Source organism: Microcaecilia unicolor, chromosome 8 (genome assembly GCF_901765095.1).
Source record: "Microcaecilia unicolor chromosome 8, aMicUni1.1, whole genome shotgun sequence".
NCBI classification, from domain to species: Eukaryota; Metazoa; Chordata; class Amphibia; order Gymnophiona; family Siphonopidae; genus Microcaecilia; species Microcaecilia unicolor.
In genome coordinates this window covers 3,575,928-3,595,288 of record NC_044038.1, presented here as the reverse complement: position 1 = coordinate 3,595,288, position 19,361 = coordinate 3,575,928, and the positions used below count along the sequence as shown (strand labels likewise).

Below are 19,361 nucleotides of genomic sequence, written 5' to 3'. Positions count from 1 at the left end.
GATCTAGTTGGCAACCCTAAGCGCACACCATTCGCATACTATTAGCGCTGAGCATTGGGGAGCTAAGTTCGGGTGCTGTTTCCTATAGCAAGGGAGTTCTGAGCATTGGCCCTTTAAAAACCAGTGCACCATGGGAAGTTTACTACAAGCAAAAGGACACCACAAGAATGTGGTCACAGAGGGCCCCGGTGGGAAGTTCAATGTGGATGGACGGTACAGACAGTAGATAAGTTACTTTACCTCCTAATTTTCAGAAACTGCTCATTCCCCAGCTCCTGCCTGAGTGAGCTCTGTAGCAGGAATGCTCTCCTGTGGCGGGAGATGTCACCGAAGTTGGTGAGGAGAATCACCAGGAAAAAAACCATGTACACCAGGAAATTCTGCAGCAAGACAAAGACAGATGGACCTGATCACACCAATCTCTGCAGTAACAATCACGTAAGGCCAAGCACCAAAGCAGGGCGGGAAGATAATCCGACAGCTGTTACTGAGCCATGCCAAAGGGTTTCATACTTGTGCATCAGTTATGAGGGTTCTGCTGGCATTTGGGCTGGACAGAGGGAGAAAGAGAGGGAAAACTAGTCCCAGGATCCAGCTGTGTGGAAAAGAGGAAGTAAGAAAGTGAGGAAGACCGTAATTCATTCACCTAGATTTAGGAACTTCCCTTCTTTCCCCAACCTAACTCCTTAAAGTGCCTTACTTCAGAACAGCCAAGGTAGCCCAGTTCAAATCCCTCTGCTGCTTTCTGTGACTGTGGGCAAGTCACTTAACCAGTGGCATAGCCACAGGTGGGCCTGGGTGGGCCGGGGCCCACCCACTTAGGGCTCAGGCCCCTCCAACAGTAGCACATGGTAATGAAAATGCTGCTCTCCACAATACTGGCACCTTCGCATGCTCAGTTTCCAGCGCATGCCTGCTGCAGAATACCAAGTTGGAGACTGGAGAGAAGCATTTTCTCACCAGCTGAGATATTTTTTTGATGTGGGGGTGGGGGAGAGAACATTTGGTGCCCACCCACTTCTTGCCTAGGCCCACCCAAAATCTGCTGTCTGGCTACGCCCCTGCACTTAACCTTCCACTGCCTCACATACAAACTTAGGGGTCCTTTGACTAAGGTGTGCCGAAAAAAATGGGCTGTGTTAGTGTAGGCGCGTGTTTTGGGCACGCACAGATCCATTTTTCAGCGCACTTGTAAAAAAGGCCTTTTTAAATTTTTTGCCGAAAATGGACATGCGGCAAAACAAAAATTGGCGCCGTCCATTTTTGGTCTGAGACCTTACCGCCAGCCATTGACTTAGCGGTAAGGTCTCACGCAGTAACCGTGCGGTAATCATCTACATGCGTAGAATGACAATTACTGCCCGGTTTCCGCTGCGGGCAGGAAAATAAATATTATTTTCCGGCACGCATAGCGGATGTGCGTAAAAAACAAAATTACCGCCCGGGCCTCGTGGCAGCTGGGTGGTAACTCCAAACTGACACAGGGGCGCATGTAGTCACCTATCAGGTTTAGTAAAAAGGCCCCTTAGATTGCAAGCTCTCTGGGGCAGGGAAATACCTGAATGTAACTTACCTTAAAATACTACTAAATCCACTTCCTGTTCCAAGAGGGACATTTTAGGCCAGTCCTGGATTTCAGACTACTCTGTCATGATGCATTTTGGGATCTGCAACACTGATATCAATGGATGGAATCAGGAACTACAAAGGCCATCCTGCTTTCGGGATGCAAGTTCAGAACCAGGATTGGCCAAAACGTCTCCCTCCTGAAACCAAGTAGGATCTCACAAAGTTAGGCATGGAATCCATTTGAAAACTGACTCTCATGTGATCTGGTCAGACTGTTCCTAAGGTCATGCAGCTTCAGCTATCCATGCTCTATTCACTGTACAGAGGGAGTTTTCTGATCACAAACAGCACAGCAGCACCTTCTGATTTACTTAGTTTCAGAGCTGCTAGGTTACAGGAGCTCTGAAAACTTGTAACCATCAATATCTCCCAGGACTGAAGGATAAAGTAGAAGCAAAACCATAGTTCCTGCTTTTTTTTAACAACTCTGAGGCAGTGCTGTGTTTGAAATGAAATCCAGCCCAAAGCAGTACTAGGAAAAAACCAAAGCTAAACATGAGGGCAGTGATGCGCTGGAGCAGGCTCTCACAGGCTCGCAACAGCCGGTTGTTAAGTTTTTAAGAATTTTGGGAGCCGGTTGTTAAAGTAAGGCCCTCCATGGCTACTTTAACAACTGGCTCCCAAAATGTGGGCTTGGGCCCCCTGCTGAATTCTCTTTTACTATGCTGGTGGGGATGCTGAGCCCTGCCAGCCAAGTAAATAGACTACTGCTGCTCCCCGCTCCTTGTTTCCAGCTCTGGGCAGCAGGCTGGGACTTCTCCAGCATGTGAGAGAAGTTCCAGCATGCTGCTCAGAGCAAGACGTTGGGAGTGGTGGCAGTCCATTTATTGGCTGCCAGCAAAGGTATGCCTAGCGTGCCTGCACGAAGGGAGGGAGGAGAGAGAGGCAAGTGTTGCTCCCCCCCCCCCCCCCGGTGGCCCCTGGCCCTTCCAACTGCAGAACTGGCTATGTCCGGAGAAAGAGCCTGTTGTTAAAAATTTACCAGCACACCCCTGCATGAGGGTTATTGTAATGCTTTCTGGGCAGAATGCTCTCACCAACAGGCTGGAAAACCCTTGTCCCCTTAGCCTGGATTTCCTTTCACAGTGACAGACCGCCCATTATTTCAGGTTAGTTGTCAATTGTCAGCTTCTCAGGTACCAGGCTTTCAGGCAAAAATTAAGTTATATGTCTGGCTGCAGGAGTAGAGTACAGAGCTGTGACCACCAGCAGATCACTCAGCATCCCTGACTGCCATCTTAGTTTGTAAGCTCTGCATAGAAGGGACCTTACAACCATGGGATTTACTGTTATCTAGCATTACCGAAGGAGAAAACAAGTTCGCTCACCTTTAGCATGTGGTGCAGGAGTCTGACCTTTTTTGCCTCATCCCTGGCCTGAAATAGGGCAAATCCTTGAGGGGGTCTAACTTTATTTATCTTCTCAGAAACAGCCTCCACCACCGGGCATTCCACCAACGTGTCATCTTCCTCAGGGTAGAGACGCTTCGCCACCAAAGAGAAATAGAGGGCCTCCAGGAAGACCTGTGGAGCAGAACAGGCAGTACTGTCATCAGTGCTGTATACAGAGCACAGGCAGCTCATGGGTAGCTCAGAACCTCTCCCAGGTTGAGCTGGAAATAGTTGGTTGAGCTTACATCAGTTGAGGCTTAATCCTTTCAAACTGAAAGCTCCCTGGTTCTCAAGAAATGCATCTTCTCTCCTCCCTCACCTGTTGTTGCTGGAGTGAAATGATCTATTTCTTGGGGTGATTTTAGACAAGCATTTGACTTTTTCTGTCCAGATCTATTTGTTTTAATGGAGAAATCTATGTAAGCATCTTAAGATGATCAAGGCAATGTGCTGCCCGTTCTTGGACACGCCATCATTTCGTGTTCTGATACACGCTTTTATTACAAATCAGCTGGATTACTGTAATTCTATTTACTTGGGAATTATGGCTGCAAATATTAGAGGCCTCAGTTAGTTTGTGTTTATTAATGCATTTGATATACTGCTTATCTTATTCAATATAAAACGGTTTACATTAAAAATGTAGAGAGGTGTGGTAGCCGTGTTAGTCCACTCTTAAGGTTATCAATAGAAATCAAACAAAATAAAACATGGAAAAGAAAATAAGATGATACCTTTTTTATTGGACATAACTTAATACATTTCTTGATTAGCTTTCGAAGGTTGCCCTTCTTCCTCAGATCGGAAATAAGCAAATGTGGTAGATGACAATATATATAAGTAAAACATCCAAGCATTTCATTGACAGTCTAGCAGGGTGGGGGTGGGTAGGAGATATGCATGGGGACATCAAAGCATTTTGGAAGGCGTGCACAACCCATCAGTCCAATCCTGGGCCAGTCCGGAGGGATGCTAAGGAACTTGTCTTAAGCATCTGGCCTGTTTCTCCAATATAGCATCCTTCGTTACATTTTTTACACTGAATGATATATACCACATTGGAAGATGAGCAAGTGAAGGATTCCTTTATATTGAATATTTTTCCTTTGTGAATGACTGTGGGGTCCTGTGAGATGTTTCGGCATAGCTTGCAGCTGGATATATTACAGGGAAATGTGCCTTTCTCTTCCTTTTCAGTCTGTGATGGAAGTTTACTTCTGATTAGCTTGTGTTTTAAATTGGGTGGCTGTCGGAAAGCCAGTACTGGTGGGGATGGGAATATCTCTTTCAGTAATTCATCCTCCTGGAGTATAGGTTGTAGATCTCTTATGATTTTCCTCAGTTTTTCCAGCTCTGGATTGTATGTCACTACAAGCGGGATTCTGTCTGTGGATTTTTTCTTTTTGTACTGTAGCAGATTCTCCCTGGGTGTTTTGAGGGAGGAGGCAATATTCTTGGAGATTATTTTGGGGTTGTAGCCTTTCTGTTTGAAGGATGCAGTCAGGCTTTTAAGGTGTCTGTCTCTGTCCCCTGGGTCAGAGCAGATACAGTGGTATCTTGTGGCTTGGCTGTAAATAATGGATTTTTTTGTATGTGAAGGGTGGAAGCTGGAGTTGTGGAGGTAGCTGCATCTGTCTGTGGGTTTCTTGTATATAGATGTTTGTATACAGCCATCACTGATTGAGACCGTGGTGTCAAAAAAATTGACTTTTTCTGGGGAGTAGTCAATTTTGAATCTGATCGTAGGATGGTATGTATTGACGGAATAGTAAAATTGTTTCAGAGTTTCTTCCCCCTCTGTCCAAATCATAAAAATGTCATCGATGTACCGGTAGTATTTTAGAGGTTTGCCAGAATTAAGTTTAAAACTCTGATGGTTACCTTTAAGGTCTTTTCCACAGATTCCTGTGCTACCTATAACCTGGGCTCCATCTAGGGTGTAAGGTTTTATCAGCTTAATCTCCATCACCCTTCAGAATTAGGAAGCAGATCAACCAAAAGACCTTTGCCTGCTTATTTATTTGCAGTATTTGATAAACCGCCATTCGAATGTATTCGTAACAGCCTGGCGGTTTAAAGTGTGGCGTGTATCGTATGGAATTCGTTACCATCTAGCATTATGAGTGAATCTTCCCTGCCAAAGTTCAAGGAGGAACTGAAACAACGGCTCCTTACTCAGACTTGAGCTTAGAGCTCTGGCTGGGTGTTGGGAGAACTGTGCTGTCTTCCCATCCTCGTGTTTCATAATTTCTCACTCCAGAGCTGGAAAAACTGAAAAGAATCATAAAAAAAAATCTACAGCCACTATTCCAGGAGGATGAATTACTGAAAGAGATATTCCCAGCTCCACCTTCGCTGGCCTTCCAATAACCAGCTGATCTGAAGCAAACGTTAGTGAAAAACAAAGTCAAAAAGAAGACAACGGCACTCGTCCCTGCAGTATACCAAGCTGCAACCGTAAAACATTCAGCATAAGGGGATCCTACTTAATGCTCATCTTCAAATGTAGTAGACCTTATTCAATGCAGAAAACGTGACGAAGGGGGCTCTGCTGGAGAGGCAGATCAGATGCTAAAAACAAGAATCAATTTACACAAACACCATATTTAACATCACCAAGCTAACCAGGGTGACACCTTTGTGAGAGAGGGACTTTGCAAGATCAAAGCGCTGCATCAACGACTTTATGGTCAGAATACTAAAATGAAATTTTAAACAATTTAGGAATGAAAGACTTTTGAAGTTAAAAATTATGAAATAGTTTGACATCCACCAGAAAGGACTTAGTAAAGATCTGGGTTTCCTTTCATAATGGCTGACATGACCTCTGGCAGCCTCTCAGAACTTTGGTAGCTGTCAGGTAGGCCCAGGGGTGAAGGAGAGGAGTGGGAGACACAGACCTGGTCTTGATTTTCTTTTGGGGTGGGGGTAGGGGGGAAGGTAAGAAACTGGGGGAAGGGGAGTAATACTGTTCTGGTGGGGTGGGAGGGAGAATCAGGATTGGGACCGGGGTACAGAAAGGGGGGAATTAGGGGGGCTGAGGCACCTCTTGTTATGCAGGTCCTGGCCGATATTGAGGCAGGGCCCTCATAACTGTCCTATGCGGCTCTTAGCTGAATATCGCCCGGGACCCCATAAGCTTCAGTGGCCTGATGTGTATCATTAGGCCCTGGATATTCAGTGCCAGTGCTTGGACACGGTCTGGCACTGAATATCCAGGGTTAACTCTGTCCGTGCTGGTCAGCGTTTTAAAAAAGTTGATGACTGCCACTGGCTAAATATTGACCTGTTTGTTTTTTGTAATTTATCCTTTTCTTGAAAAACCAAACTATGTCTAGCATGTGCTCAGGGCCCTGTTGGAAAGATGAACTTGTTCTTTTAAGAATGTCACAGCACAGTGTCTACAAATGACCCTTTAGAAGCCTACGGCGAAGGGATTCACTTTGACTATTGCTGCTAATTGTGTCCTGAAATGGGGTCCCCCTCACCTCACACAACTTTCATCCATCTGGCTTTAATAAGTGGGCACATTAACCTTCATCTATTTCGATCCCTGCATACGGTGGCACCATTTATGGTATGTGTAGACGTCTGTAAAAGCAGGTCCTCAGCATGTTCGTGGGCAGCTACCCACGTTGTCCTGCAGAGAGCTGACTAAGAATGTTTATTTGGGTTTCAGAGCTGCTGATTCTTAATCACCTGGCCCACAGCTGGGCCAGCAAAAAAATGGTTCTTGCTAGATTTATGAGCTGTTGACTGGCAAGACTTCAACTGTACTGGAGTCTACCCAGGCTTTTATATAACAGCAGCAGGAGCCAGAGAAATTTCCTGCCACAGAGATACTTAACCATTTCCCAGCTACTGTTACCCTCTTTCCCAGAACCTGATGGATGCTGTGAACTACAACTGATCACAGGCAAACTATAACTGCTCTGAGCTATGTTTGTCGTAGACATTTCTCCAAAACACGGGACTGGAAATAAGCAAGAGCATACCAAAGTTTCCAGCTGTACTTTAGTCCTAATGTGACGAAAGAGTGTTACCATTCCATGGAATCTAGAGAGAGGAAGTGATGTCATAGTTAGGGTTACCATACTTCCGGTTTTACCCAGACACGTCCTCTTTTTGATGACATGGCCGGACAACCGGATGGGTTTTGCCAGCCTGCCCGTTTGTCCAGATTTGCGGACAAACGGGCAGGCTGGCAGGCCTAGGGGTGTCCTATTTTATTTATTTGTTACATTTATACCCCGCTCTTTCCCGCTCGAAAGCAGGTTCAGTGCGGCTTACAAAGTATCACAGAAATAACACAGTTGTAGAGTTATGATGTGGTTGTAAAGAGTAGGGCAAGAAGGAGAGATGTGCAAGGGAGGAGTGAGGTAGAGGTAGTAGTAGTGGAGTGGACTAGGTTCGTAAATTAAGTCGGGTCATTTGGATAGGCTTGTTTGAAGAGGTAGGTTTTCAGCAATTTTCGGAAGGGTAGATGTTCATTGGTTGTTTGGATGGATCTTGGTATGGCATTCCAGAGTTGGCTGCCTATAACGGAGAAGTTGGATGCGTAGTAGGTTTTGTACTTGAGATCTTTCCCTCCCCTCCCCTTACTGTACTGCCCTGGTGGTCTAGTGACCTCTTTGGGGCAGGAAAGAGCCCCCCTCTTTCCTGCCCGGAGCGGCTGCAGACTGTCTCTTGCTGCCTCCGGTCCCGGCGCTGATTCAAAATGGCCGCTGAGAGTTCAAGCGGCAGCCTCACGAGACTTCTGTACAAGTCTCGGCAGCCATTTTGAATCGTTGACGATATGGGAGGCAGCAAGACAGTCTGCAGCCGCTCCAGCAGGAAAGAGCGGGCTCTTTCCTACCCCAAAGAGGTCACTAGACCACCAGGGCAGTACAGTAAGATAAGGGGAGGGGAGGATAGGACACCTTTAGGGGGGGTGACAGGGGAGTGCGGTGGGAGTGTGAAAGGGGCGGGGCGGTATATGACATAGGGCATGGTGGGGTGTGGTGGAAGGAGCAGGGGTGTGGCAGGGGCGGGGCATGTGTCCTCTTTTGGGGGGGGGGGGAGGGAATATAGTACCCCTAGTCATAGTTATGTTTTAATAAATATCTTGCCCACAAGTGACATTTCCTGCCTGAAGATGCCATGTGAAGGCCTGCTCATTCTGCTTACCTTCATGGGCTCCCAGATGAAGAATGACGACAGGAAGCTGAAAATCCCAGAAATGAGCCACATCAACCCAACACTGGAGGTGAAACCCACTCCAATCCAGACTGAAATCCCAAAGCAAGTTACGAAGATAAGGGCACTCAGAACATAGGCCAGATATGTGCACCAGGCCGGGATCAAACGCTTCGGCTCATCATCACAGAAAGCTAAGGGAGAGGGAGACAGTGAGCATGGACTGTAACAATTGCCATATCACTCCAGGACTCAGCAGAGAATCAGCCCCTCCTATGCCCAGAAGTACAAGCACAGTGACCTCCCATGCAAGGCCAAACAAGGCAAACCATATGCAACCATCCCCAGGTCTCATTTTATTCTTTACTTAACATTAGAAACTGTAGATACATATTCAGTCATGTAAAAAGGTTGAGGTCCTGCTGAATCACAGGGAAATGTTTGAGCAGGGTCAACAGTTTATTGATATTACAAATTTTCACAACTGCAGCATGAAGAGCTATAAAGCAAAACGGGTTGAGACCTGTTACAATACATGGATAAAGAACGTTACCAAGGAAAAGTCCAGGAAGGTCAGGTTACCCTTCATGATAAACCATTGCTCCTTAGTTTAAGCAGTTCTGCTTCGTATATACTGTACACTAGGAAAGCTGAATAGTCATAGCAGTAACCGGTCTGAACTATTCACTGACACTAAAGCATTGCTCTTGGGTCTAAGAGTAATTTACCCATGAGCCACTTTTGGTGTTGGCAGTACTTGACCCTTCCTTAACCCCGACGCTGCAGTTACTCCCAACCCACCCAACCTGGTAAGTGGGAGCCTGGGCTTTTGTGATCCCTGAGCCCAATAAACTCTAGGCCCTGGTTCTGTATCTGAGAAGTCCTCCATACCTGTTTTGGTTGATTTAATGGGTAGAGCCATAAAACTCTGCTGTTTCTCATTTAGTCTCTGAAGTACGATGGTATCAATCTTCTCCCCGAACACACTGGATCTGTCCAGTAAAATCAGATAAATCCTTCAGGTTAGCTAAATGTCTTTGCTTTATATGAAACATCTCCCTGCACTGAACAGATTCCTATAGGCTCATAAATGTCCTGAAAGAAGGTTTCTTGTACCTTCAAGGAGGAGATGCTGTATAGGGTCGAGAAAGGCCCCAAAAGACTTTCTAAATGTATCCATCCATCCATCAATCACAAAGATCAGTGGAGGGAAATCAAATATTCAATCAAGAAGCTACAAAAAGATACAGATTAAAAGGGACTGATTGAAGAATCACACAGAGAAGCAAGGAGACACAGCAGGTTATGCGAAAGCTGATGGTAACTGAAGGAAAGTGATTCTTCTAGTGCTCAGGAGAGCTTCCTTCGCCTAATGGATTCAGGCTGAAGACATTTTACCCAAAGCCCCTCAATCAAATATGACTCAGTGAACTTTCAAAAAAATAACAGTGAAGAAATAACCAGTTCCCCCCAAAAAACATTTCTTCCGGCTTTCGATAAATGAGATTCTGTTAATTATTTTGCCTTACTCTTATGATTAGATTTTCTGACCAAAATGTGAGAGAGATCTGGAAACCACTCCAGCGCTACCATTTTCATTCTTGTCTGAATAAATTGTAAATTTTCTTTTCTACCTGTATTTATCTCTTACCATTTACTGTATCGTTTGTAAACCACTGCGTTGGCCACCCTGATGAGTGGTATATCAAAACTGTAAATAAACTGAAAACTATAAATACGAATACAGGAGAATTTTTCATTGTTAAAGCTTGAAGTCTGATTAGCCCTATGTTTATCTCAATCAAAACATCCACAAGTGGATCCCATTAATGCGACTTCTAGAATCAATGACGGATCTCAGAACTGGCAAGCAAGTGGATCTCAATGGAACCAATGAACAGAGCTGAGAAATCTCGGTACTAGGGTGGAAATGGATCTAATTGAAACCAATGAACAGAGCTGAGACATCTCGTTGCTGGCATGGAAATGAATGCACCTGAGAGATCTCGATACTAGTATGGAAATGGATTCCAATGAACAGAGCTGAAAGATCTTGGCAATAATATAGAGTGAATCTGAATGGAACCAATGAAAAGAACTGCGAGATTTCAGTATTGCTGTGGAAATGGATCGTAATCGAACCAATGAACAGAGCTGAGAGGTCTTGGTATTGCTGTGGAAATAGATTCCAATGGAACTAATGAACAGAACTGAAAGATCTCGGTGCTTGCTTGGAAGTGGATTCCAATGGAACCAATGAGAAGAGCTGAGAGATCTTAGTACTGCCATGGAAATCAATTTTAAAGGAACCAATTGAATAGAGCTGAGAGGTACCGTTATTGCTGTGGAAATGGATTCCAATGGAACCAATGAACAGAGGTGAGATCTCAATACTAGTATGGAAATGGATTCTAATGCAACCAATTAAGAGAGCTGAGAGATTTCAGTACTGTTGTGAAAATGGACCCTAATGGAAATAATAAATAGAGTTGAGAGATCTCGATACTAGTGTGGAAATGGATTCTAATGGAACCAATGAACAGGGCTGAAAGATCTTGGCAGTAGTGTTCAATGATTACAAATGAAACCAATAAAAACAACCGAGAGATCTCAGTTCTGGAATGGAAATGAATCATAATCAAATCAATGAACACAGCCGAGAGATCTCAGTTCTGGTGTAGAAATCAATTGTAATGGGACCAATGAACAAAGCTGAGAGAGCTCGGTACTGTCATGGAAATGGATTCCAATGGAGCCAATGAACAGTGCTGAAAGATCTTGGCAGTAGAGTAGAGTGGATCTGAATGGAACCAAAGAAAAGAACTGGTGATCTCAGTACCAGAATGGAAATGGATTGTAATGGAATCAATGAACAGAATTGAGAGATCTCGGTACTGCTGTGGAAATGGATTCCAGTGGAGCCAATGAACAGAGATGAGAGATCTCAGTACTGGTGTGGAAATAGATAACTGGATTGCAAGGCAGAAGTTATTCAAGAGAAATTTCATTTTGACCATAGAAAGTACCACTTGAGGTTATAGCCACCATTTTGATGGAGGAGCCGCGATGGACGGGAGTGAGTGGGGATCGCTCCTGCCCCACCAACCCCTAAACCACCAAGGTTTTGAAAGATAGGCCTTAGGAGGCCTACAGGGGGTTGGAAGGATCTAGGATAGGGCCTGTGTGGGGAAGGTGGGGGGGAGTGTTGCCAATCCTTTTGAGGGGGAGGTCGACTGGGAGGGAGCGTGGATGCTGATTCTTTTGGAAAGGTTCAGGTGAGAGGGAGGATGGAATGAGGGGCCCAACACCTTTCAGAATCGGATCAGCAGGCTGAATATCTGACCTAGCTAGTTACATTCTGGCTGCAGCCAGTGCCTGCACAAAAGCCTGACAGTCTGTGTCAGTATCCACATAGGTGCTGAGGCCTAATTCATCCCACACCGCCTGAATATTTTCTGAAAGAAAGTAGTGGGGGGGGGGGGGGGGGGGAGGCAGGGAATCAGATATAAATATTCTAGTATCTAACAGGCTTCAGTTGGATACCAGGAAGAAGCATTTTTCCTCAAGAAGAAAGTGTCATCAGATGAAGCAGAAAGAGAGGAACCCAAAAAGAATGTGAGAAATTACTTTTTCCACCGAGAGGCAGGGAATCCCTGGCAGAAGTTAGAAGAGCCAAAACAGCAGCAGAATTCAGGTGTGCACGGAAGAGACACAAAGAGACTTACACAGAAGAAGAAGATAAGAAACAATGAAGAAAGACCTGCGACTGAACAGTAGACAGGCAGAAATGGGCAGCCTGGGTGGGTCAAGTGCTCTTTTCTTGCCAAAATCTATTCGGTGATATTCAGCCTGCAGAGATCAGTGGTTTTAAAGCCACTGAAAACCGTGGGCTTAATTAGACCTGGATAATCAATGCCAGGTCATGTCCAGGCTCTGGCATTGAATATCCGGGTCCCTGACAGACACAGAAGTTATGTGGGTGCCAGCCGATACCCAACTGGGCACAGATATGACTGCTTTTGTTCAGCCTTATCTGTCCGGTTAAGTATGTGGCACTGGACAGTGCCACAGTGGTCATGGGGACTATTCAATTGTGCTGCTCAGTTCTGAGCTGTTGAATAGAGCTGTGCACTAATCAGGAGCCTCTACTGCCTGCTTAAACCCTTCTACATACAGTATCTACCCCTATAGATTTGTGTTAGAGACATGAAAAGTCTCTCTTCAGTATAAGCTGTACAGTTTTCTGATCTGAATGATTCATGTGCTATTACTGTCAAAATCTAGACCCTCCCAGCAGCAACAGCAGAACGTGATCAGTCCATTGGGTCTTCAACTTTCCATTCAGACAGGAATTACTTTCCTCACCGGATCATCAGCTACCTCGTTCATAGAAATATAGAAGATCTGTTTATTCTGCTTAATTTCCTTTCTGTTAAAATACCAGAGACCCAACTTGATCTCAAACACATTTCTAATATTTAATCAACATTATTTAGGAAAAAACTGAAATTCCCTTAGTCTGGATATAAAGTACTTACAAGCCTGAGAGCTGATCTATCCCAGCATGGGACAACTGGCCCAGTTCCTGAGAAGGTGATATGCCGCCAGCTCCATCTACAAGAATTTGTCGTATCATATCTTCATCTACAAAATCAATGAAGCAGAACTGAACGTCAAAAGGTTACTCTGGACTCTTTCCTGACACTCCGAAGTGTTGAACCCCCTTGTCCCAGTCATTCTAGGCTCCATGGTCCTGTTAACTCCCTGCTCTGGAATGTGTCAGTCACTGCTGGCTCTGACTCCTTCCTATCACTTCCGTCCTGGACTTTCTCAAGTCAGTTACAGCTATGGTGTTCGTACATTTGATAACCCACTGCATGGAAAGTAAACCCATCTGTGCACAAAACACAAGCATTTTATCAATAAAGTCAATTAGATACTTAGGAACAGTTGCCACATTTACCTGTGCTTCCAGTAAGGAATATTAGGATTTAACAAGAGGGGCCCAGCAGTAACCTGTGTAGTTCATGGTGCCCCTAGAAAAAAGCCCCACTTGCTTCGATTTGGAAGTAATAGGCCAGTCTCTAAATTAAAATCCTGTATTTTCCAGAAGAGCCCAACTCATCTGATGTCCTTTGATGCACAAAAGACACCTCATTCCTCTTTATTCTCTCTCACCTGAAGCAGTGAAGTATCTGTTTGAAGATGGGTTAAGGATCAGCGCCAGGCCATCCTCTTCAGTGGCAGGCATAGAAACATCAGCTCCAAGATGGCGGCTTGCTCTCCCCCTTTTCAGTTTCTGGATGGTATTGCCCATGACGGAGGTATCAGTGAGAAGATCAGGCCAACTGAGCATGCCCTCATTTGAATACCACCTAATTAAGCAGTAAAATAATCTATTTGTGACACAGGATTTTGGAATAATCAGGAATTTTCCAACTACAGAGGAGTAATGTAGTGATTAGAGCAGCAGGCTAACAACCAGGGAAGCCAGGGTTCAAATCCCACTGCTGCTCCTTGTCTCTGGGGACAGGGAAATACCTAGTGTACCTGAATATAACTCACCTTGAGGTACTACTGAAATAGGTGTGAACTAAATCCAAGTAAATAAACAAGAAATTAATTTCTCTGTCTCTCATCAATGCCAACTCCATCTTCTGCATTCACATACTATTATTTCTATCAAAGTAGGAATCTGTTATTATAAAATATAAAGCCTAACGGAGCTGATTTTAGAAAGGTTGGGAACCACTTACATCATCATAAAGCCTAACAGAGGTGATTTTAGAAGGGTTCAACGCAACTTAAATCAAACAATCTAACGGAGGTGATTTCAGAAGGGTTTGACGCTACTTACATCAACATAAAGCCTAACAAAAGTGATTTTAGAAGGGTTCAACACCACTTACATCAACATAAAACCTAATGGAGCTGATTTTAGAAGGGTTCAACGCACCTTACATTAACATAATGCCTAATGGAGCTGATTTTAGAAGGATTGGGAATCACTTACATCATCATAAAGCCTAAAAGATGATCTTAAGGTGGCTAAACAGGTAAAAAAGACGATGACATAATATAGAAGGATGCTTGGGTGTATAGGGAGAGGAATGCCAAGCAGGAAGAAAGGAGGTGATAATGCCTCTGAATAAGTCTCTGTGAGACCTCATTTAGCGTACTGTGTGCAATTCTGGAGACCTCACCTCCAAACAGATATACACAGATGGAGTCGGTCCAGAAGGCGCCTACTAAAATGGTCAATGGTCTTTGTCAGAGAGCATATGAGGGCACACTTAAACATCTCAATATGTATACTATGGAAGCAGATATGCTAGAGATGCTTAAATACCTCTCTGGCATAAATGCACAGGAGGTGAGTCTCTTTCATTTGAAAGGAACCTCTGGAACGAGGGGGCATAGGATGAAGGAGAAAGGGAACAGACTCTGGAGTAACCTTCATAGAAAGAGTGATAGATGTGTGGAATGGCCTCCCAACAGAGGTAGTAAAGATAAGGACAGTATCTGAACTCAGGAAAGCATAGGACAAACACAGAGGATCTCTGAGGGAAAGCAAAGGATTGTAGAGCTTAGTAGATGGCTGGATAGGCTGTATGGCCCTTATCTGTGGTCATTTTGTAGGTCTATACAAGCCCTCAGTGATACTGCTCTTCTTTCATAGGTTCTGTTTTGTATTTAATGAACCACATTATTCCTCTCACCACCCAGAACATTCAGAACCAAGAACTAATAGGGGTAGTTTATCAACATGAGCTATAGTTAAGACGTGTTATTTTACCACAAGTTGTGCTATTTTAACACAGGTCCCATTTTATGCAATGAGATCCCGTACTAAAATAGCTTGTGATAAAGTAACACGTCTTAATGGTAGACCACATTGATAACTTCCTCCCTAAATGTAGCAGTGGCTGTAAATTAACAGCCAAAATCAAAGAATGGTTCAAAATCATGTCTTCCTTGGCCCTATGAACCTGTCCAGAGCTAATGCGGTTCATGGGTTCCCCACGTTCACTTCTGAAGGACCCTGTGCGCTCTGGATGCCTCATGTACTGTACTAGCTCTGGAAAAATCTTTGGAAGGCTATGAGAAAACTATCAGAAGCTACAAGAACCCAGATGGAAACCATACCTCCACAATCCAGAACTTACTCTCACCTAACGAATAAAATGTCACTCCGGGAGCTGACTTCTACTGACCACAATTCACTTTATAACATAATCACAATGCAAAGGTAAATACAGTTCAGTTCATGAAATAGATTACAAGTAAAATGACAAGTAACTGGTCACCTTTTGGAGTCTTCTAGAGAGCAGTCTGTTTTGGTTCGGTCCGAGAAGGCCTGTGTATAAGAGCAGGATTTGTCAGGCATTACAATCATGGCGTGACTGACCTGGGAACATCTGCATTCTATCTGGTCACAGGCCAGACCTCAAGTCTCTCTGGCAGTTCACATGTTTATAAATACATTTGGAGATATGCACTAGGTAGGTTCAGTATCTGTATCTGCCTGTTTACTTCCCAGACGTAAATATTAATTGAAGCGATTAGCCCCTTCCCTTCCCAGTTCCACCAGGTCATTCATTCTACAGTCTGTCCCTTCCACTGGTCTGGGGGCTTTGCGGGCTGTCCTCACCTTTCCAGACTGCAGCAGACTTCAATATGGTGTCAAAAGCTCATACATGGGTTTTCTGCTGGCTGGTTCTTACACTGGGCCAATACACAGTATCACAGCCCACAGAAAATCTTAGGACCAATATGGTGCCCAGACCCTTTTTCTATCACTTGTCAGTTTTATGAAATTCTCAGTTGCTTCAGTTTGAATCAGACATTTCAGAAGTAGGGACAGGGATATGCGTGCAAACCATTGCCTCCCCTGACCTAAACCCAACCCAAGGGATACTTCCACAACATGCAGATTACAGCAAAGGCATTTTATGGGGGTCTCAGCGGGGCGGGGTGGAGGGGCTAATTTTGAAAAAGTCCATTTCCCTGGGTAACTGGTTTTGAATATTGCACTAATGATGACCTAAGCAACTGATACTCTAAAGGAGCAGTTGTCTTCCTTCCTTACCTCCCCATGAGCTCCAGAAAACGTTATGAATGAGCTCTCCACGATGGAAGACTCCAGACAATTATCGATCTCTACGGACTGCTGGTCAAAGGTTAAAGACTGACCAATGGAAGTCTGGAAGAGAGCACAACCCAGGACACAGGTAGTGAGCACCTATCACAGCATTTCTCAATCATCTCTTCTTCCGAAGGAAAGAGCTTCTTGCACGCATTAAGCACCTGCACTTACCAACATAAGTAACCCAATGTAATAAAAAGGATTTTAAAGATTGCTTTCAACTCTATCTGCCTTGACTAACAAGTGCACTTGGGGTCTGTATTGTTGATTAGAAGTAATTCTGTTTAAAAATGGTTGTTTAACTTTGATTGTGTGAAAATAAGTTGGAATTCAGAAGATAAGACACAGCTCTAATTAATTTGGTATGTGAAGAGGAGGATGGCGCTTGTTTTCGAAGTTCAGACTAGCCACCTGGACTTGGAAACATGTGACCACATTCCCACAGTATGGCTTGTTTACCTATTCTCAAGCAATCGGCGCTGGAATGTTTTGTTGCTGACTTTTCATCCTATATGCTCCAGCACGGGCGCATCCCCGTTGATCACGGCCATATTTTCCTGACACCAATCCCGAAGGACCCGAAGTGTGAGCCTAGTATTATTAATAACTACCGCCCTGTTGCTACAATCCCATTTCTTGTCAAGACTAAGGAAAGCTTGGTGAATTCTCAGCTTGCTGATTATTTGGACAAATTTTCGATTCTTCATGCCTCCCAATCTGGATTCTGATCTCACCACAGTACCGAGACAGTACTGGTTACTCTCCTGTTCAACTTTAGAAAGGAGCTGTCTTTTGGAAAAACATCTTACTTCTTCAATTTGATATGTCGAGCACGTTCGACATGGTTGACCACAATCTCCTCCTTATGTTACTAGCTGAAAATGGTGTTGGAGGTACTGTCTTGGATTGGCTTCGGGAATTTCTGTCTTGCCGATCCTATTGGGTCATAGTCCAGTCCTCTATTTCACCATCCTGGAGATCTCGTTGTGGGGTTCCTCAAGGCTCACCCCTTTCGCCTACCCTGTTCAACATCATGATGATACCTCTAGCAACGGCCCTTCACAACCATGGTCTGAATCCCTACATCTACGCTGACGATGTGACTATCTACATCCCCTTCCGATCTTCCATAGCCGAAATCTCAGCTGAAATTCAGAAAAGTCTCGCCATCATAGTCAATTGGGCTAACACATTTAAGTTTAAGCTTAATCAGTAAAAAACGCAGTGCCTTATCCTTTCCTCCCAGTTCAACAAGTCTATATCGGGCACTGTTACTATGCAGAACTTCTCCATTCCTGTCGCAGCAAGTCTGAAACTCCTTGGGGTCATTCTGGATCCCCATTTGACTCTTGAGCTTCAAGTCTCGTCAATTACGAAGCGAATGTTCCTTTCCATGAGGTCCCTTAGGCGTATCAGACAGTACCTACCATTTGCCCTATTCAGGACACTAATCCATTCCCTTGTCTTGAGCCATTTCGACTACTCCAGACAGCGCAGAACACGGCGACGAGGCTGCTATTTGGCAAATCTTGATTTGAGGCAGCAACGCCCCTTCATGAGAAGCTCCACTGGCTCCCGATCAAAGAACGGATTGAATTCAAAGTCTGTGCTCTTACCCACAAGATTGTATACGGGGACGCTCCAGCCTATATGTTCAGCCTAATCAACCTCCCGCCCAGAAATTCGAGAAGTCGTCCCGCACCTATCTCAATCTCCACTTTCCTAACTGCAGGAACTTAAGATACAATCTGCTCTTTGCCTCTTCATTTTGCTTCCAATGTCCCCGTTATTGGAACGCTCTACCATCAACGTTAAAAGAGACAACCGATCACAGACTATTCAAGAAATCCCTAAAGACCTACCTATGTGATCGTTCATTCTCCTCAGCTGCTTGATCTTCTGCATCTCCGCCTTTGTTTCCCCTGTTTCCCTCTCTTCCCCTCATCTACTTCATTCTCTGCTTTGCACTAGTACTATTATGTTGCACTTTTCAACAAACATTGTAAGCCACATAGAGCCTGCCTTGGTGGGATTATGTGGGATATAAATGTTCACAATAAATAAATATATAAATAAATATTCAGCACTTAACTGGCTATGCTCAGAGTAAAATAGGTCGCATAAATAGAAGGCCTTCCTTTAACCACTAAAATGATAACTGGTTAATGCTGAATACTGGCTTAACCGGTTAACTCTTTAATGGTAAATCCCCAGCCCCCCCCCCCCCCCCCACCCCCCCCCCCCACCCCCCCCCCCCCCCCCCCCCCCCACCCCCCCCCCCCCCCAGAATTCATGCGATCGCCGGAAATGGCCCTGGCATGAATTTCCACATTTGAAAGCAGTTTCGTTTCGAGAATGCCCCAGGAAAACAAAGAACTTACAGTATATTTTACTCCTCCTCGCAGGGCACCCGAATGTCCAGGGTTAAATACATCTATGTTTCAATTTTCAAAAGTATGTAGGTAAATGAACCCTGACCCAGGGCCGTTCTTTCACCTGCAGTCTGGCACCCAATACTATAAAAGCCTATACTATGCCATTTTTAATCACTATTACTTACTACTTCACATTTCTAGAGCGTACTAGGGTTACGCAGCTGCTGTACAATTTAACATGGAAGGACAGTCCCTGCTCAAAGAGCTTACAATCTAAAGGACGAAATGTCAAGTTGGGGGCAGTCTAGATTTCTTGAATAGACGTATGGTGGTTAATCAAGCAAATGGTTTTGGAAATGACCCTCTAGAGGGTCATTTTCTAAACGTTTTCGCATTGAGTGCATGCTTTTAAGCAACACGTGTGTAGGCATGTTCCTGGGCAGAGAGCGAGTGGAGTCGTGAAGTAAATGTTTTTTAAAATGAAATCCTCACAGATTGTGCCAGTGCTGCGCTGGGTGTCCCCGGCTTCAGCCTAGCCTTATTTCGTTCTGGGTGCATCCCTAGTATTGTAGAACGCCCACAGTGTCTTTAAACAAGACTAAAAGCAAGTGCCTTCTTACCCTCTTAACCTAGGTGCCCTGTTAT

At 44.6% G+C, this 19,361-nt stretch overlaps 1 protein-coding gene across 1 annotated transcript in view; it reads right to left on the bottom strand.

Moving 5' to 3' along the window:
- PKD1 (polycystin 1, transient receptor potential channel interacting) overlaps positions 1–19,361 on the bottom strand; it is a 202,088-nt gene that overhangs the window by 20,483 nt on the left and 162,244 nt on the right. The window contains 8 exon segments of the mRNA XM_030212056.1: positions 241–380; positions 2,958–3,152; positions 8,187–8,389; positions 9,087–9,187; positions 12,734–12,839; positions 13,374–13,570; positions 15,503–15,552; positions 16,285–16,398. Of these exon segments, the coding sequence (XP_030067916.1) occupies positions 241–380; positions 2,958–3,152; positions 8,187–8,389; positions 9,087–9,187; positions 12,734–12,839; positions 13,374–13,570; positions 15,503–15,552; positions 16,285–16,398 (1,106 nt within the window).